We start from the raw sequence: 21,546 nt of genomic DNA on the forward strand, positions 1-21,546 counted from the left end.
CGCATGCGTGTGTGCGTGCTGGTTTGTGCATGCGTGCGTGTGTGGTGTGGGGCTCATGTCTGGCTTGCATTGCCCTCTAGCGTTGATTCTACAGAATTGCATGAGGGGCATGAAAACAAGCGTACCCCTTTCAATTTCCCTGGAATGCCATTTTCCCTGTAACATATACATGTGTGCTCCGAGGATGTGTGTTCATGAACGGAAATGACCAGCAGATGACAGCTTCCTGTCTCGGAGGTGTAGTTAAAAAGTGCTGCTACGTGAGACTACGTGGCCTGACTCTCTGTCATTCAACGCTTTAGAAGAATTACTATTTTGACTGCAACGGGCTCTATGCACAGCAGCCTCTTCCTTACTTCCTTCACAGGTGTTACCAATGATGCTAATGAAGGCTCTGTTCCATTTAGTGTAACACAGTGGTTCTAATGAAGGCTCTGTTCCATTTAGTGTAACACAGTGGTTCTAATGAAGGCTCTGTTCCATTTAGTGTAACACAGTGGTTCTAATGAAGGCTCTGTTCCATTTAGTGTAACACAGTGGTTCTAATGAAGGCTCTGTTCCATTTAGTGTAACACAGTGGTTCTAATGAAGACTCTGTTCCATTTAGTGTAACACAGTGGTTCTAATGAAGGCTCTGTTACATTTAGTGTAACACAGTGGTTCTAATGAAGGCTCTGTTCCATTTAGTGTAACACAGTGGTTCTAATGAAGGCTCTGTTCCATTTAGTGTAACACAGTGGTTCTAATGAAGGCTCTGTTCCATTTAGTGTAGCACAGTGGTTCTAATGAAGGCTCTGTTCCATTTAGTGTAACACAGTGGTTCTAATGAAGACTCTGTTCCATTTAGTGTAACACAGTGGTTCTAATGAAGGCTCTGTTCCATTTAGTGTAACACAGTGGTTCTAATGAAGGCTCTGTTCCATTTAGTGTAACACAGTGGTTCTAATGAAGGCTCTGTTCCATTTAGTGTAGCACAGTGGTTCTAATGAAGGCTCTGTTCCATTTAGTGTAGCACAGTGGTTCTAATGAAGGCTCTGTTCCATTTAGTGTAACACAGTGGTTCTAATGAAGGCTCTGTTCCATTTAGTGTAACACAGTGGTTCTAATGAAGGCTCTGTTCCATTTAGTGTAACACAGTGGTTCTAATGAAGGCTCTGTTCCATTTAGTGTAACACAGTGGTTCTAATGAAGGCTCTGTTCCATTTAGTGTAGCACAGTGGTTCTCACACTTTAATTTCAAGGAAGGAACCATAACCCATAACTCTGAGAGTGTACACATGGAACCAAATGGACCCTTGTTACAGACCTGTAAGGGTCCATTTGGTTCCATGTGTACACTCTCAGAGTTACAGACCTGTAAGGGTCCATATGGAACCCCCTCAAGGACCCATGAGGGTCCCTGGACCACACTTTGACCCACTGGTGTAGCAGAGTGTTTCCAGTGACTCTGTTTGAATGGAACAGAGCCTTCATTAGTATCATTGGTAACACCTGTAGTGCAGCGGCTAAAAGCAATATTTTGGGAGAATCGTTCACTTGGTGATACAAGCGTGAAACTTGGTACAGATCATCTTTAGAGGTCATTTATCGATTTTTTTAATCGAGCCACTTGAAAATCAAAGATGGCGGCCATTTTTCAAGATGGCCGACATCTTAGTGGGCAGTTAAGTGATATGATGGTTTATTTGGTGATACAAGCATGAAAATTGGCATGAGCAGTCTCTGTGGGTCACTTGACAATAGGCCACCCACAGCTACTTGAAATTTCAAGATGGCGGCCATTTTTCAAGATGGCCAACACTTTAGTGGAGCAATTAAGTTATATAATGGTTTATTTGGTGATACAAGCATGAACATTGGCATGAGCAGTCTCTGTGGGTCACTTGACAATAGGCCACCCACAGCTACTTGAAATTTCAAGATGGCGGCCATTTTTCAAGATGGCCAACACTTTAGTGGAGCAATTAAGTTATATAATGGTTTATTTGGTGATACAAGCATTAAATTTGGCATGAGCAGTCTCTAAGGGTTGCTTGACAAGAAAACACTCCCAGCCACTTTACATTTCTATTTTCAAGATGGCCGCCCCCTGGATCCTCAAAAGATACATTTTCTCATAGAAATGTATGTTTTTTTTTCATTAAGGACGATTATACGATTATTATTATTATGCTAAAGAACAACTTTTAACACATCACAATATAGTTGTGTTGATTTGTTGATCATAGATAGATTAGATAAGAGTGAATATCTGCACTACCAGGGCACACTGGTGATATATCACTGCTGTTAAACTCAGAGTGGGGTTCAATGTCAGCTAATTGAAAGTTGGTATCCCAAATGCTGTCTAATTTACCCCAAAACAGTTAGATAGCCGCACCTGAATTGACAGGTTGTGCCAGCACGGGAGAGCCGAGCCAAGGTTAATGGGGTTTTAGTTAACCGGATGGTGTACAGATCGCTCAGGATTTAAATGGCATTGGATGAACGATCGAACTAAGTGTAGGGTTAAGGCACGAACTTAGTTGTATCCCATACATCAAAGTGCTTGGTAAAAGGTGGTAAAAGGATAAACCCTCGGCCTCTGCCTATGCTGCAGACATGGCAGAAGCCATCATAACAGTTGTGAAAACTAACTGGGACAGATGTTTAATTTGTCAGCAGGTCACCAAGGAAAAACTCATTCAGCCGAGTTTATTCAACAGAGAGCACGATCGTACTGGTTATGATACCATTGCAAGAAATGTTCCATTATTTCATAAGATCAATGCTCTGCCTATCTTACTTAGTCCAACCCGACTAGATGAAGGTGATGGCATAGAAAGCACATCGACAAGAAACAGAGCAAAATATAATTCAAGCTGTAAACTTAGGTTCAACAACACAGAGCTGGAAAGGGCCCAAAAGAGAGCATCTACATCTGCTGAAGACACTGAAGATACCAAAGATATCCATGTCAAGAGGCCAAGAAGATCTAATGTATGACCGGTCCAGCGATATCACAACTGTGAACGAGGCCAGGCTTGATCTCTTTGCCAGAAAGCAAAGACAATATGACTTGATCCCACCAACTCAAGCAGCACTCAAAGAGCATGCCAAACATGCTTCTTATGAGGCTGGATACGTGTGGGGACAGGCATTAAAGCGACATCCACAAATGCCGAGCCCATCTGACTGGGGATGGGTGGAACAGGACGAGAAGTGGAAAGTCTTCTGGACTCCACTTCCACCTATTGCGGAGAGTTGTTGGGAGTTGACCAAATGTGAGTGCTCCAAGGCATGTACTGGAAGGTGTAACTGCTTCAGATATGGACTCAGTTTCACATGCCTATGTAGTTGCCCCTGCTAGAACCTATTTGCATGTTTATTTTGCCAGAGTTATTCCCTGTTGTCCTCTGTGTTTTCAAGTGGAGGCCTATGGCTCGGCTTCCCCTCGTCACATCGACGCATCATGTTTTACTTTTTATCTAGTCTATTACTGTGTAATTTTCAGTTGTTACTTTGTAACATTGCTTCCACTGCCTTCCATTGCAATATCTAACAGTGAAGCACATTTTCAGTTTAGTTCCTTAGTATCGTTTGTCATGGTTCCGTGGCTATTGCCATTCAGTATTAGCCATTACTCATAATTTTGGAGCACTGTCCGTTCAGCACCACAACTGTGCTTATCAGCACCACAACTGTGCTAATTTATTCATCTTATTTTTTGTATCCCCACCCCTTAGTATTTATTTGACACATGTAATGGCTGTTAGTTTAAAAAAACCAATATATATATATATATATATATATATATATATATATATGACAGGTCTTACCAAACTGGACAGGTCGTGGGCGAGGAGTCAGACAAAACACAGTCAAACAACCTCTCTTGACAGAGCTTTTTGAGGAACCCAATACATTTCTATGAGAAAAGGTATCATTTAAAGATTGACATCTTGAAATTTCAAGTGGCTGTGGGCGGTTTCTTGTCAAATGACCTTTTGAGACGGCTCATGGCAATTTTCATGCTTGTATCACCAACTAAATGATTTCTTAAGCTTAACTAGTCCACTAAGGTGGTGGCCATCTTGAAAAATGGCCGCCATCTTGACATTTCAAGTAGCTGTGGGTGGCTTATTGTCAAGTGACCCACAGAGACTGCTCATGCCAATTTTCATGCTTGTATCACCAAATGAACCATTATATAACTTAAATGCTCCACTAAAGTGTTGGCCATCTTGAAAAATGGCCGCCATCTTGAAATTTCAAGTAGCTGTGGGTGGCCTATTGTCAAGTGACCCACAGAGACTGCTCATGCCAATTTTCATGCTTGTATCACCAAATAAACCATCATATCACTTAACTGCCCACTAAGGTATCGGCCATCTTGAAAAATGGCCGCCATCTTTGATTTTTGAGTGGCTCGATTAAAAAAGTCAAAGAGTTGACCTAAAGGAATGTTCATGCCAATTTTCACGCTTGTATCACAAAGTGAACGATTGTTCCTACTATCTGCTCTACTACTGTGAGTGTGTTGCTGGGACACCCATCCTGTAGATAATTCTACCTTCATGAGGGCACAGCTCACAGCTAGAAGGTCCTGGGTTCGATTCCCGCCGGGGACGCTGTGGGCGCTGGGGGCGTGTCCTCTCCTCCGCGTCATCAGTGCCCATACCCTAGGTGGGGTTGGTGAAAGGGCCTTTCTGTGTGGAGTTTGATGTTCTCCCCGTGTCTCCTAGGGTAGTTAATACCCTCACAAAATTCATGGAAAATCAAAATCTGTTAGAAATATTTTATTTTTAATTACATTTTAAACTTAGTTTTATTGTTTTTTCTGCACATTAGTAACAAATTCATTCATATTCGGTTCATGACATGTGCCATAGAGGGAAAGGGAAAATATACAGGCCTTCACATTGAAGGAACCACAACAGTATCTATACTATCTATATCTATCTGTTGATATGGCACACTGACTCATGTATAGTATCTATACTATCTATATCTGTCATGTATAGTATATCTATACTATCTATATCTGTCATGTATAGTATCTAATCTATACTATCTATATCTGTCATGTATAGTATCTATACTATCTATATCTGTCATGTATATAGTATCTATACTATCTATATCTGTCATGTAGAGTATCTAATCTATATCTGTCATGTATAGTATCTATAGACGAATCCACAGACACGCTGCCTGTAGCTGCCTGTAGGCAGCCATTGCTGCGGTGTCGCGTCCGCGGAGCGTTGACACCGCAGCAATGGCTGCGCGCAGGGCAGCGCTCTGTGGATTCGTGTATAGTATCTATATCTGTCATGTATAGTATCTAATCTATACTATCTATATCTGTCATGTATGGTATATCTATACTATCTATATCTGTCATGTATAGTATCTATACGATCTATATCTGGGGCGGCAGTGGCTCAGGGGTAAAGTGGCCGGGTAGCGTGAACTGGAAAACCGCAAGGTTCCCAGTTCGATCCCGGGCTGGGGCACTCCCCCAGAGTTAGTGTCGAAGTGTCCTTGAGCAAGACACTGAACCCCTAATTGCTCCTGATGAGCAGGTTAGTGCCTTGCATGGTTTCCTCCACCATCGGTGTGTGAATGTGTGTGTGTGAATGGGTTAATGGCACAATCAATGTAAAGCGCTTTGGATAAAAGCGCTATATAAATGCACTATTTATATCTATCATGTATAATGTTGATATGGCACACTGACTCATGTATAGTATCTATACTATCTATATCTATCATGTATAATGTTGATATGGCACACTGACTCATGCGCGTCAATCCCGGGGGGGTTTTGTCCCCCCCTAGCTTCAGATTGGACCCCCCCCAAGTAATTTAGGATAATTAAAAAAAACTTTTTTAATTTAAATTAATAGAATCCGAACCCGCTTTTGAAATCATGACATGCACTAATAAACACTAATTTATCCCCCCCCCCGTGTAAATACCAAAATGGTTTGGTCCACAGCGCCGCATTCCTCCTCACTGCACGGTGAAAACACTCGCCCCAAAACACACTCGCCGAGGCCGCCGGATATACCCGGGGCGAGTGTGTTTTGGGACGATGCGTTCTTGTATTGTATATCCATTCCCGGCCACACAGCAACATCTAACATGTGGTTTTTCACCGGTTTGTTTACAACTTACAAGTTGAATTTGGGGAAAGAGCTCAACAACATAACGAGACATGAGAGGATACAAGAGCTATCTGTGCTAGCTGCAAAGTGTGCAGATTTAAGCAAGTATTTTAAAACAGTGAAAGCTACCGAGGAAAAAGAAACAGAGAGTGATAGACCCCCTCCGACTCAAACTAACGACCACGGACCACGGGAGTTTATCATCAAATCCAAGGATTCGTAGTGTATAATTAACAAACAACCTCCTGGTGCGGAGGATATGGATAATGTTACGGTCATCAGAGATCAAAGGATTTAGCAGCTGCCATTCTGATAATGTTAGGAGAATGGACTGACAGGAGTGACACTACGATCAGGTAAGACCATGTATTATGCAAGTACATAATGAAGTTGACCAAAGTTTCTCAGGCTACTCATCCCCAAGTCATTTAGAATAATAAAAAATGAATGTTAAAATAGTATTTTGATATTAAATCAGTAAAATTAGGCAAAATAACAACCCTAACCTAACCCTAAAACCGAAATAAAGTAACCAAAATCCAAGAAAGAAACCTCCCAAATCCGCCATATAACCAAAAATGTTCGCGCGAACGCATCGCGCACGAGGGACCCCCCCCCAGCCTCAAGACAGATTGACGCCCCTGCTACTGACTCATCTATACTATCTATATCTATCATGTATAATGTTATTATATAAGGTTGCAGATCTGTGGTCTACAGATCTACACCAACACAGCTGGCCCGTGTTCCAGGAGGACGTACTCCTATAGGCTGGGGGGCGGAGCCTGTCAGCGGGGAGTGTTGGGCGGGAGGAGGAGGAGGACGAAGGCTCTACGTCCTCTCGGTGGAGGCTCCTCACTGACAGGTGAGTCAGTAGGATAAGACAGTATGTCCTCTCGGTGGGGGCTCCTCACTGACAGGTGAGTCAGTAGGATAAGACAGTATGTCCTCTCGGTGGAGGCTCCTCACTGACAGGTGAGTCAGTAGGATAAGACAGTATGTCCTCTCGGTGGAGGCTCCTCACTGACAGGTGAGTCAGTAGGATAAGACAGTATGTCCTCTCGGTGGGGGCTCCTCACTGACAGGTGAGTCAGTAGGATAAGACATTATGTCCTCTCGGTGGAGGCTCCTCACTGACAGGTGAGTCAGTAGGATAAGACAGTATGTCCTCTCGGTGGAGGCTCCTCACTGACAGGTGAGTCAGTAGGATAAGACATTATGTCCTCTCGGTGGGGGCTCCTCACTGACAGGTGAGTCAGTAGGATAAGACAGCAGTGACAACACACACATGTGTGAGAGGAGGAGTTAATTGGCATAACGACTACATTGGGGAGAAAAAGGAGTTAAAATAAATAAATAAAATAAAAAAGAATAAAGTCTTTTTTAGTTACTTTTGATAGATAGTAGATAAATGATACTACGGGGCCTGAACATCCAGTTTGAAGGAATAGTTTAATAACCATTCAATCCATTCCAACTTCTCTAAAGAATATTGTTATAAATACACACACACACACACACACACACACACACACACACACACACACACATAATATAAGAATAGTTTAATAACCATTCAAACCTCTCTAAAGGACATGAAACACTATGTTTATAGTGTCTGCCCCTGACACTGGTGTTACACAGTTAATAATAAATGGTCTCTAGAAGGACCCGGCAGCGCTCCTGTTTGAGCGGTACTTCCTGTTTGAGCGGTACTTCCTGTTTGAGCGGTACTTCCTGTTTGAGCGGTACTTCCTGTTTGAGCGGTACTTCCTGTTTGAGCGGTACTTCCTGTTTGAGCGGTACTTCCTGTTTGAGCGGTACTTCCTGTTTGAGCGGTACTTCCTGTTTGAGCGGTACTTCCTGTTTGAGCGGTACTTCCTGTTTGAGCGGTACTTCTATGGCAGAGGGTCTACCATTACAACCGTAATACTGTGTAAAAGTCACACAGTATGACTCAATCTCTGAGAGTATACGAACGGAACCTTTTGGTTCCGTTCGTATACTCTGAGAGTTACAAACCCTGTAATTCCTCCTATTATTATTATTATTATTATTATTATCAAAACAAATACAGCGCCCTGTCATCGTTGAAGCCCCGCCCCACCGAAAAGAAAATTAGGGGTGTGGTTTAGTTGGCGGAGGCGGGGTCAAGGTGTTTCAGGGCCCCTCCCACCAGGTGCAGGCTTCCGGTGATCAGGACGTGGATCTCTGCCGCCTCGCGGAGGAGAGGGGGCGCGGCCTTGACGGCCATGCCCCCACCCCCCGCCTTGACCGGGGCCACTCCCCCCTCTGAGGAGGCGGGGTCCAGCAGCACGGGGTCGCGACCCTGGCTGACCCACCGCAGGGCGCTCAGGATGCATGGGAACACGGCCGTCTGAGCCTTGTTCCGCTCAGCCATCAGCGGCCGAGATGGAAGAGCCTGGAGGTAGAGAGATTAGATGTATTTATATAGATCTATAGATCTATTTAACACTGTTACTGAACACACACACTATAGTAATGATTACTATCACAATATAGATCTATTTAACACTGTTACTGAACAAACACTCTATAGTAATGATTACTATCACAATATAGATCTATTTAACACTGTTACTGAACAAACACTCTATAGTAATGATTACTATCACAATATAGATCTATTTAACACTGTTACTGAACAAACACTCTATAGTAATGATTACTATCACAATATAGATCTATTTAACACTGTTACTGAACAAACACTCTATAGTAATGATTACTATCACAATATAGATCTATTTAACACTGTTACTGAACAAACACTCTATAGTAATGATTACTATCACAATATAGATCTATTTAACACTGTTACTGAACAAACACTCTATAGTAATGATTACTATCACAATATAGATCTATTTAACACTGTTACTGAACAAACACTCTATAGTAATGATTACTATCACAATATAGATCTATTTAACACTGTTACTGAACACACACTCTATAGTAATGATTACTATCACAATATAGATCTATTTAACACTGTTACTGAACACACACTCTATAGTAATGATTACTATCACAATATAGAGCTATTTAACACTGTTACTGAACAAACACTCCATCCCTATCCCAAATCTCAATCTGAAATTTGTGAATACCATATATGGTCTGGATGATAAGTCATAACACCATATATGGTCACATTCATACTGTACCTGTATGAGAAGCTGTTGTTGGTCCTCTGGCTCCCCCTGGTGGGAGGTGTGAAGACGCCAGCTGCTCTCGTTGTCCAGGCAACGAGTCAGCATGTTCTCCACTGAGACGTTGTAGTTCTGCTGGTCTGTAGACAGGGGGCGACAATGTACCATGTAGACGTTCATTATTATTATAATGTACTGTCACAGCCCTACCAGGCCTGCAGGCTGGGACGTTGGGGAGCCAATCAGTGCATTGGGAGCACCTGGCCAGTGCCCTATAAAAGGAGAAGAGAGAAGAGACCAAGAGAGAAGAGTCTAGGACGTGTGGAGCGTTGTCCAGTGTGTTTTAGAGAAGAGAGAAGAGTCTAGGACGTGTGGAGCGTTGTCCAGGATGTTTTAGAGAAGAGAGAAGAGTCTAGGACGTGTGGAGCGTTGTCCAGGATGTTTTAGAGAAGAGAGAAGAGTCTAGGACGTGTGGAGCGTTGTCCAGGATGTTTTAGAGAAGAGAGAAGAGTCTAGGACGTGTGGAGCGTTGTCCAGGATGTTTTAGAGAAGAGAGAAGAGTCTAGGACGTGTGGAGCGTTGTCCAGGTTGTAGTCTAATCCAGCGCCACCCAAGCGCCTGTAAAGCACTTTGTAACCTTGTTTGGAAAAGCGCTATACAAATAAATTCATTATCATAATAATAATTTAGTGTAGACAAACCAATCACCTGTCCTTCAATGTTTTAGCTTTTGGTTCGTGTTATTGTTTTATGTTAACAGTCTGTTTAACAGTGTGTCAACAGTCTGTTTAACAGTGTGTCAACAGTCTGTTTAACAGTGTGTTAACAGTCTGTTTAACAGTGTGTTAACAGTCTGTTTAACAGTGTGTTAACAGTCTGTTTAACAGTGTGTCAACAGTGTTAAACAGTGTTAAACAGTGTGTTAAACAGTGTGTTAACAGTGTGTTAAACAGTGTGTTAACAGTGTATTAACAGTGTGTTAACAGTGTGTTAAACAGTTTTAAACAGTGTTAAACAGTGTGTTAACAGTATAACAGTGTGTTAACAGTGTTAAACAGTGTGTTAACAGTATAACAGTGTGTTAACAGTGTTAAACAGTGTGTTAACAGTATAACAGTGTGTTAACAGTCTGTTTAACAGTGTGTCAACAGTGTTAAACAGTGTGTTAACAGTGTGTTAACAGTGTGTTAACAGTGTGTTAAACAGTTTTAAACAGTGTTAAACAGTGTGTTAACAGTATAACAGTGTGTTAACAGTGTTAAACAGTGTGTTAACAGTATAACAGTGTGTTAACAGTCTGTTTAACAGTGTGTCAACAGTGTTAAACAGTGTGTTAACAGTGTTAAACAGTGTGTTAACAGTGTATTAACAGTGTGTTAACAGTGTGTTAAACAGTTTTAAACAGTGTTAAACAGTGTGTTAACAGTATAACAGTGTGTTAACAGTGTTAAACAGTGTGTTAACAGTGTTAAACAGTGTGTTAACAGTGTGTTAACAGTGTGTTAACAGTGTGTTAACAGTGTGTTAACAGTGTTAAACAGTGTGTTAACAGTGTGTTAACAGTGTGTTAACAGTGTGTTAACAGTGTGTTAACAGTGTTAAACAGTGTGTTAACAGTGTGTTAACAGTGTGTTAACAGTGTTAAACAGTGTGTTAACAGTGTGTTAACAGTGTGTTAACAGTGTTAAACAGTGTGTTAACACTGTGTTAACAGTGTGTTAACAGTGTTAAACAGTGTGTTAACAGTGTGTTAACAGTGTGTTAACAGTGTGTTAACAGTGTTAAACAGTGTGTTAACAGTGTGTTAACAGTGTTAAACAGTGTGTTAAACAGTGTGTTAACAGTGTGTTAACAGTGTTAAACAGTGTGTTAACAGTATAACAGTGTGTTAACAGTGTTAAACAGTGTGTTAACAGTGTTAAACAGTGTGTTAACAGTGTTAAACAGTGTGTTAACAGTGTTAAACAGTGTGTTAACAGTATAACAGTGTGTTAACAGTCTGTTTAACAGTGTGTTAACAGTGTTAAACAGTGTGTTAACAGTGTGTTAACAGTGTGTTAACAGTGTGTTAACAGTGTTAAACAGTGTGTTAACAGTGTGTTAACAGTGTGTTAACAGTGTGTTAACAGTGTGTTAACAGTGTTAAACAGTGTGTTAACAGTGTGTTAACAGTGTGTTAACAGTGTGTTAACAGTGTGTTAACAGTGTGTTAACAGTGTTAAACAGTGTGTTAACAGTGTGTTAACAGTGTGTTAACAGTGTTAAACAGTGTGTTAACACTGTGTTAACAGTGTGTTAACAGTGTGTTAACAGTGTGTTAACAGTGTTAAACAGTGTGTTAACACTGTGTTAACAGTGTGTTAACAGTGTGTTAACAGTGTTAAACAGTGTGTTAACAGTGTTAAACAGTGTGTTAACACTGTGTTAACAGTGTGTTAACAGTGTGTTAACAGTGTTAAACAGTGTGTTAACACTGTGTTAACAGTGTGTTAACAGTGTTAAACAGTGTGTTAACAGTATAACAGTGTGTTAACAGTGTGTTAACAGTATAACAGTGTGTTAACAGTGTGTTAACAGTGTTAAACAGTGTGTTAACAGTGTGTTAACAGTGTGTTAACAGTGTTAAACAGTGTGTTAACACTGTGTTAACAGTGTGTTAACAGTGTTAAACAGTGTGTTAACACTGTGTTAACAGTGTGTTAACAGTGTGTTAACAGTGTTAAACAGTGTGTTAACACTGTGTTAACAGTGTGTTAACAGTGTTAAACAGTGTGTTAACAGTATAACAGTGTGTTAACAGTGTGTTAACAGTATAACAGTGTGTTAACAGTGTGTTAACAGTGTGTTAACAGTGTGTTAACAGTGTGTTAACAGTGTTAAACAGTGTGTTAACAGTGTGTTAACAGTGTGTTAACAGTGTGTTAACAGTGTTAAACAGTGTGTTAACAGTGTGTTAACAGTGTGTTAACAGTGTGTTAACAGTGTTAAACAGTGTGTTAACAGTGTGTTAACAGTGTGTTAACAGTGTGTTAACAGTGTGTTAACAGTGTGTTAACAGTGTTAAACAGTGTGTTAACAGTGTGTTAACAGTGTGTTAACAGTGTTAAACAGTGTGTTAACACTGTGTTAACAGTGTGTTAACAGTGTTAAACAGTGTGTTAACACTGTGTTAACAGTGTGTTAACAGTGTGTTAACAGTGTTAAACAGTGTGTTAACACTGTGTTAACAGTGTGTTAACAGTGTTAAACAGTGTGTTAACAGTATAACAGTGTGTTAACAGTGTGTTAACAGTGTTAAACAGTGTGTTAACAGTGTTAAACAGTGTGTTAACAGTCTGTTTAACAGTGTGTTAACAGTGTTAAACAGTGTGTTAACAGTGTTAAACAGTGTGTTAACAGTGTTAAACAGTGTGTTAACAGTGTTAAACAGTGTGTTAACAGTGTTAAACAGTGTGTTAACAGTGTTAAACAGTGTGTTAACAGTGTGTTAAACAGTGTTTAACAGTGTGTTAACAGTGTTAAACAGTGTTAAACAGTGTTAAACAGTGTTAAACAGTGTGTTAAACAGTGTTTAACAGTGTGTTAACAGTGTGTTAAACAGTGTTAAACAGTGTTAAACAGTGTGTTAAACAGTGTTAAACAGTGTTAAACAGTGTGTTAACAGTGTGTTAAACAGTGTTAAACAGTGTTAAACAGTGTGTTAAACAGTGTTAAACAGTGTTAAACAGTGTTAAACAGTGTGTTAAACAGTGTTAAACAGTGTTTAACAGTATGTTAACAGTGTTTAACAGTGTTAAACAGTGTGTTAAACAGTGTTAAACAGTGTTTAACAGTATGTTAACAGTGTTTAACAGTGTTAAACAGTGTGTTAAACAGTGTTAAACAGTGTTAAACAGTGTTAAACAGTGTGTTAAACAGTGTTAAACAGTGTTTAACAGTATGTTAACAGTGTTTAACAGTCTCACCTGCATGAGATGCAACAGTCTCACTGATGTTGGGGCAGAAAACGGCAAAGTCAAAGTGGCACGGCTGAAACAAATACACAAAACTTTATTTAAAAAAGGTGGTCACAACCAAAGCAAACAGGACACAATGATACTGAATGATTCCTTCCTATACATACATAACATGTGATAATGATTACAATTCACCATGTATTCATTTATCAGACACTCTTTATCCAAAGTGACTTACAGTAAACAAGGTAAACACATACATAGAATGTAGAGAGACAGTGTAGTGTCTCAGTAAACTATAGGATCATAGAATACATAGAGACAGTGTAGTGTCTCAGTAAACTATAGGATCATAGAATACATAGAGACAGTGTAGTGTCTCAGTAAACTATAGGATCATAGAATACAGAGACAGTGTAGTGTCTCAGTAAACTATAGGATCATAGAATACAGAGAGACAGTGTAGTGTCTCAGTAAACTATAGGATCATAGAATACAGAGACAGTGTAGTGTCTCAGTAAACTATAGGATCATAGAATACAGAGAGACAGTGTAGTGTCTCAGTAAACTATAGGATCATAGAATACAGAGACAGTGTAGTGTCTCAATAAACTATAGGATCATAGAATACAGAGACAGTGTATGGTCTCAGTAAACTATAGGATCATAGAATACAGAGACAGTGTAGTGTCTCAGTAAACTATAGGATCATAGAATACAGAGACAGTGTATGGTCTCAGTAAACTATAGGATCATAGAATACAGAGACAGTGTAGTGTCTCAGTAAACTATAGGATCATAGAATACAGAGACAGTGTAGTGTCTCAGTAAACTATAGGATCATAGAATACAGAGAGACAGTGTAGTGTCTCAGTAAACTATAGGATCATAGAATACAGAGACAGTGTAGTGTCTCAGTAAACTATAGGATCATAGAATACAGAGACAGTGTAGTGTCTCAGTAAACTATAGGATCATAGAATACAGAGACAGTGTAGTGTCTCAGTAAACTATAGGATCATAGAATACAGAGAGACAGTGTAGTGTCTCAGTAAACTATAGGATCATAGAATACAGAGACAGTGTAGTGTCTCAGTAAACTATAGGATCATAGAATACAGAGACAGTGTAGTGTCTCAGTAAACTATAGGATCATAGAATACAGAGAGACAGTGTAGTGTCTCAGTAAACTATAGGATCATAGAATACAGAGACAGTGTATGGTCTCAGTAAACTATAGGATCATAGAATACAGAGACAGTGTAGTGTCTCAGTAAACTATAGGATCATAGAATACAGAGAGACAGTGTAGTGTCTCAGTAAACTATAGGATCATAGAATACAGAGAGACAGTGTAGTGTCTCAGTAAACTATAGGATAATAGAATACAGAGACAGTGTAGTGTCTCAGTAAACTATAGGATCATAGAATACATAGACAGTGTAGTGTCTCAGTAAACTATAGGATCATAGAATACAGAGACAGTGTAGTGTCTCAGTAAACTATAGGATCATAGAATACATAGAGACAGTGTAGTGTCTCAGTAAACTATAGGATCATAGAATACAAAGACAGTGTAGTGTCTCAGTAAACTATAGGATCATAGAATACATAGACAGTGTAGTGTCTCAGTAAACTATAGGATCATAGAATACAGAGACAGTGTAGTGTCTCAGTAAACTATAGGATCATAGAATACATAGAGACAGTGTAGTGTCTCAGTAAACTATAGGATCATAGAATACATAGAGACAGTGTAGTGTCTCAGTAAACTATAGGATCATAGAATACAGAGACAGTGTAGTGTCTCAGTAAACTATAGGATCATAGAATACAGAGACAGTGTAGTAAATTAGGATCACAGGTAAACCATGAACCTAGCATAAGTCTAAACAATATAGGGCATGGCAGTGGCGGACATGTTGTGGTGCCACAGATCGAACACCCATCAATTTTTCCCATAGAGATTTCAGAAAATATTCATATTAATTATGTTAAGCCTGAAACCAAGACAAACTGGTAAGGCTACTTCTTGGCCTTATATCTACGACTCATCTAAAGTCTCAGGTTTGAGGACAGAGTACAGCAACGTGCATTGGGCCTGGTCTACAAGATACACCACAACGTTAAGATACCCATGTACCTGTTAAACTACTTCAACCTGGTCTACAAGATACACCACAACGTTAAGATACCCATGTACCTGTCAAACTACTACAACCTGGTCTACAAGATACACCACAACGTTAAGATACCCATGTACCTGTCAAACTACTTCAACTGGTCTACTAGATACACCACAACGTTAAGATACCCATGTACCTGTCAAACTACTTCAACTGGTCTACTAGATACACCACAACGTTAAGATACCCATGTACCTGTCAAACTACTTCAACTGGTCTACTAGATACACCACAACGTTAAGATACCCATGTACCTGTCAAACTACTTCAACCTGGTCTACTAGATACACCACAACGTTAAGATACCCATGTACCTGTCAAACTACTTCAACCTGGTCTACAAGATACACCACAACGTTAAGATACCCATGTACCTGTCAAACTACTTCAACCTGGTCTACAAGATACACCACAACGTTAAGATACCCATGTACCTGTCAAACTACTACAACCTGGTCTACTAGATACACCACAACGTTAAGATACCCATGTACCTGTCAAACTACTACAACCTGGTCTACTAGATACACCACAACGTTAAGATACCCATGTACCTGTCAAACTACTACAACCTGGTCTACAAGATACACCACAACGTTAAGATACCCATGTACCTGTCAAACTACTTCAACCTGGTCTACAAGATACACCACAACATTAAGATACCCATCTACCTGTCAAACTACTACAACCTGGTCTACAAGATACACCACAACGTTAAGATACCCATGTACCTGTCAAACTACTACAACCTGGTCTACTAGATACACCACAACATTAAGATACCCATGTACCTGTCAAACTACTACAACCTGGTCTACTAGATACACCACAACGTTAAGATACCCATGTACCTGTCAAACTACTTCAACCTGGTCTACTAGATACACCACAACGTTAAGATACCCATGTACCTGTCAAACTACTACAACCTGGTCTACAAGATACACCACAACGTTAAGATACCCATGTACCTGTCAAACTACTACAACCTGGTCTACAAGATACACCACAACGTTAAGATACCCATGTACCTGTCAAACTACTTCAACCTGGTCTACAAGATACACCACAACATTAAGATACCCATCTACCTGTCAAACTACTTCAACCTGGTCTACAAGATACACCACAACGTTAAGATACCCATGTACCTGTCAAACTACTTCAACCTGGTCTACAAGATACACCACAACGTTAAGATACCCATGTACCTGTCAAACTACTACAACCTGGTCTACAAGATACACCACAACGTTAAGATACCCATGTACCTGTCAAACTACTACAACCTGGTCTACTAGATACACCACAACGTTAAGATACCCATGTACCTGTCAAAGTACTTCAACCTGGTCTACAAGATACACCACAACGTTCAGATACCCATGTACCTGTCAAAGTACTTCAACCTGGTCTACTAGATACACCACAACGTTCAGATACCCATGTACCTGTCAAACTACTTCAACCTGGTCTACTAGATACACCACAACATTAAGATACCCATGTACCTGTCAAACTACTACAACCTGGTCTACTAGATACACCACAACGTTAAGATACCCATGTACCTGTCAAACTACTTCAACCTGGTCTACTAGATACACCACAACGTTAAGATACCCATGTACCTGTCAAACTACTACAACCTGGTCTACAAGATACACCACAACGTTAAGATACCCATGTACCTGTCAAACTACTTCAACCTGGTCTACAAGATACACCACAACATTAAGATACCCATCTACCTGTCAAACTACTTCAACCTGGTCTACAAGATACACCACAACGTTAAGATACCCATGTACCTGTCAAACTACTTCAACCTGGTCTACAAGATACACCACAACGTTAAGACACCCATGTACCTGTTAAACTACTACATAAACGTAAATGAAGTCCACAATCACTTCTGCTGATTATAGAAACATTAGAATCACTTCTGCTGATTATAGAAACATTAGAATCACTTCTGCTGATTATAGAAACATTAGAATCACAGAGATTGGTTGATAATTAGGAGAGAGGGATTCCAGACATTTCCAGGACATAAGAGGGAGGAAGAGAACGCACACACTAACTATTTGATTCACTTCTAAGCTACGGAAAAACAGCAGTAAAAACCTTCTATTTTATTGTATTTCATTGGATTAATGAAGGAATAAGTATTTGAAATACCACCTAAATTGTGAGTGGAACGTGAGTCTTTCATTGGCTATCAGAATGCCATGTGTGCGTTATGTAAGGAGTTTGAGCAGTACTGTCTGTACTCACCAGCAGTAATTTGAGCAGTACTGTCTGTACTCACTAGCAGTAGTTTGAGCAGTACTGTCTGTACTCACCAGCAGTAGTTTGAGCATGGCTGCACAGTCTCTTTCTCCTGTAGCGTTGAACAGCAGAACTCTGGCCACAGGTCCTCTAGAATAATAATAATAATAATAATAATGTAATAATAACATCACTACATATAGTACACACTGCTATAGGTATTCAATCAATCAATACAGTTTTTCAGGGTTATAGTGGGCCAGGTCAGGTAGGTTATAGTGGGCCAGGTCAGGTAGGTTTAGTGGGCCAGGTCAGGTAGGTTATAGTGGGCCAGGTCAGGTAGGTTATAGTGGGTCAGGTAGGTTATAGTGGGCCAGGTCAGGTAGGTTATAGTGGGTCAGGTCAGGTAGGTTATAGTGGGCCAGGTCAGGTAGGTTATAGTGGGCCAGGTCAGGTAGGTTATAGTGGGCCAGGTCAGGTAGGTTTAGTGGGCCAGGTCAGGTAGGTTATAGTGGGCCAGGTCAGGTAGGTTATAGTGGGCCAGGTCAGGTAGGTTATAGTGGGCCAGGTCAGGTAGGTTATAGTGGGCCAGGTCAGGTAGGTTATAGTGGGCCAGGTCAGGTAGGTTATAGTGGGCCAGGTCAGGTAGGTTATAGTGGGCCAGGTCAGGTAGGTTATAGTGGGCCAGCAATGTTCCAAATACGCCAATCAGGATGGAACATAAAAAATCGGACGGATCCGTCTTGGTCACTTATAGAGATAAGCAGAGGGCAGAGTGGTGAGCCGTACCCCTCAGCAGCCATTCCACACATTAATACACATTATTGATGTATTTATATTTATATAACATACTCACAGAGCGTGTGTCTCATGTTCTACAGCAGTGTCTCTGAACCATTCCACACATTAATACACATTATTTATGTATTTATATTTATATATTCATACTCACAGAGCGTGTGTCTCATGTTCTACAGCAGTGTCTCTGAACCATTCCACACAGGCCTGCATGCTCCTCATGGTGTGAGCTCCATCCAGGAAGTAGGTGACCGATCCGTGACTCATGGTTTGAGTTCTGCCAGGCCAGGACGTCTCTGCTAGACCTGAGTGTGGAGAAAGATTCACCACAACACTATGAATACATGACAACACTATGAATACATGACAACACTATGAATACATGACAACACTATGAATACATGACAACACTATGAATACATGACAACACTATGAATACATGACAACACTATGAATACATGACAACACTATGCATACATGACAGAGTGTGGAGAAAGATTCACCACAACACTATGAATACATGACAACACTATGAATACATGACAACACTATGAATACATGACAGAGTGTGGAGAAAGATCAACACAACACTATGAATACATGACAACACTATGAATACATGACACAGTGTAGATTCACCACAACACTCTATGAATAATGTGTGTGTGTATGTGTGTGTGTGTGTGTGTGTGTGTGTGTGTGTGTGTGTGTGTGTGTGTGTGTGTGTGTGTGTGTGTGTGTGTGTGTGTGACTGACCTTTCACCATAACAGGACTGAGGGGAAAGTGAGCAGCCTGAAGCTCTGATCTGTCACAACACAGCTCTGTGACAGAGACAATGTAATGGATTACTATTATATAGTATTATTACTCTGTGACAGAGATAATGTAATGGATTACTATTATATAGTATTATTACTCTGTGACAGAGACAATGTAATGGATTACTATTATATAGTATTATTACTCAGTGACAGAGACAGTATAATGGATTACTATTGTATAGTATTATTACTCTGTGACAGAGACAATGTAATGGATTACTATTATATATTATTATTACTCTGTGACAGAGACAATGTAATGGATTACTATTATATAGTATTATTACTCTGTGACAGAGACAAACCACATGACAATAACTATAGGTTCTATAGATCTACACATACACGTATGCATGAGGTTCTATAGATCTACACATACACATGAGGTTCTATAGATCTACACATACACATGAGGTTCTATAGATCTACACATACACATGAGGTTCTATAGATCTACACATACACATACACATGAGGTTCTATAGATCTACACATACACATGAGGTTCTATAGATCTACACATACACATGAGGTTCTATAGATCTACACATACACATACACATGAGGTTCTATAGATCTACACATACACATGAGGTTCTATAGATCTACACATACACATACACATGAGGTTCTATAGATCTACACATACACATGAGGTTCTATAGATCTACACATACACATGAGGTTCTATAGATCTACACATACACATACACATGAGGTTCTATAGATCTACACATACACATGAGGTTCTATAGATCTACACATACACATACACATGAGGTTCTACAGAAGTGGGAGGGGCCAGGGTGGGGAGGGCAGGTTTCAGAGCTTCTGCTGCAACACACTGATTGGTGGAAAAGTGTTCAGACGTTCAGACAGACAGACAGATAGACAGACAGACAGGCTAAGAGTCAGACAGACAGACAGACAGATAGACAGACAGACAGGCTAAGAGACAGACAGACAGACAGACAGACAGACAGACAGACAGGCAGGCAGGCAGACAGACAGACAGACAGACAGGCAGACAGACAGACAGACAGGTACCTGTCTCACAGCGTCTGTGTAACCAGGCAGAAGTCAGCTGTAAGGCCAGTGAGGCGTTGGAGTGTTGGTGTCGTCCTGCCAGGCCCACCACTAGATGGAGCTGTTGAGCCTGTTCATCCAACACATACTGACCAAGGTCTGGACACACCCACAGAGGACACTGTAGAGGACACACCCACCTCATTAGCATATACCACAGGTACCCCCTCATCCTCACAACACCGATAAGCATATACTTACAACCACATGTGTACATTTAGATGTACACATGTGTGCATTTAGATGTACACATGTGTGCATTTAGATGTACACATGTGTGCATTAGATGTACACATGTGTACATTTAGATGTACACATGTGTGCATTTAGATGTACACATGTGTGCATTTAGATGTACACATGTGTACATTTAGATGTACACATGTGTACATTTAGAGGTGCTGGGGATTAGAGGTGCTGAGGATCACTACTCAGGGTCATTACCATGGTTACGGTGGGGCGTGGACAGATTATTGCAGACAACATAACCAGGGTGATACAGTGTTGCATTTGAATGATGAAGTTCAATCACCATACAAACAGTTCACACATCCAACCATGCCAGTATTCTTTTAACACATCGGGTGCCAAACACAATAAAAACATTGTTATCAGTCTTTTTTTTTTTTTCACAAGGGGGGGACTAGCGCAGCTCTGGAATCACCCACGGTGACTCTGAGAAGGAAGGGACAGCTGGATCACTGTGCCAAAAAACATGGCTCCCCGTCCGCTCCTTGATAAAAACCTCTGTATCTCCTTGACTTTTTACAGTGGGGAAAACGAGTCATTTTTGATGGCCGATTACTCCGTAATAGCGAGTCGCGTGAGAGATGTTTTTGTTCCAGGCGTTAGCCAGGATCGTCGATCGTCGATCTAGATTCGTAGATTTTACAAAATAGTACAAAATAAGATAAATGCAGGGTTCCTATAGGTAGCACTGGAGGGAAAAGTCTTCATTCATGCCACCCGGGTTAACAGACTGTAAGTGAAAAATCCATCTGGATTCAGTTTGTAGGAGTTTGGTGTCTAAATCACCTCCTCTTCTAGATTTCTTAACTTGTTCTATCACTATGAATGACAGATCTGTTACGGAGTGACA

The 21,546-nt window shown here is 40.5% G+C and overlaps 1 protein-coding gene across 4 annotated transcripts in view; it reads right to left on the reverse strand.

Annotated features, from left to right (window-relative positions):
* Positions 1 to 5,998: 5,998 nt before the first annotated feature.
* Positions 5,999 to 21,546, reverse strand: part of LOC308077692 (folylpolyglutamate synthase, mitochondrial-like) — a 39,191-nt gene continuing 23,643 nt past the window's right edge. The window contains exons 11-18 of one of the 4 annotated variants that reach the window (XR_013932421.1): positions 20,409 to 20,568; positions 19,296 to 19,361; positions 18,694 to 18,844; positions 17,816 to 17,891; positions 13,291 to 13,354; positions 9,341 to 9,465; positions 7,992 to 8,571; positions 5,999 to 7,829 (exon numbers count right to left, since the gene is read on the reverse strand). Coding sequence is in view for 2 of the 4 variants with exons in the window: in XM_080418551.1 (XP_080274677.1) it covers positions 8,281 to 8,571; positions 9,341 to 9,465; positions 13,291 to 13,354; positions 17,816 to 17,891; positions 18,694 to 18,844; positions 19,296 to 19,361; positions 20,409 to 20,568 (933 nt within the window). In the remaining 2 variants the exon portion in view is untranslated. Of the gene's footprint in view, positions 8,572 to 9,340; positions 9,466 to 13,290; positions 13,355 to 17,815; positions 17,892 to 18,693; positions 18,845 to 19,295; positions 19,362 to 20,408; positions 20,569 to 21,546 lie in introns of all 4 variants that reach the window. The other 3 variants (XR_013932422.1, XM_080418551.1, XM_080418552.1) reach the window with 3 other exon arrangements.

This window comes from Gymnoscopelus braueri (assembly GCF_963280865.1).
Source record: "Gymnoscopelus braueri genome assembly, chromosome: 22".
Classification (NCBI taxonomy): Eukaryota; Metazoa; Chordata; class Actinopteri; order Myctophiformes; family Myctophidae; genus Gymnoscopelus; species Gymnoscopelus braueri.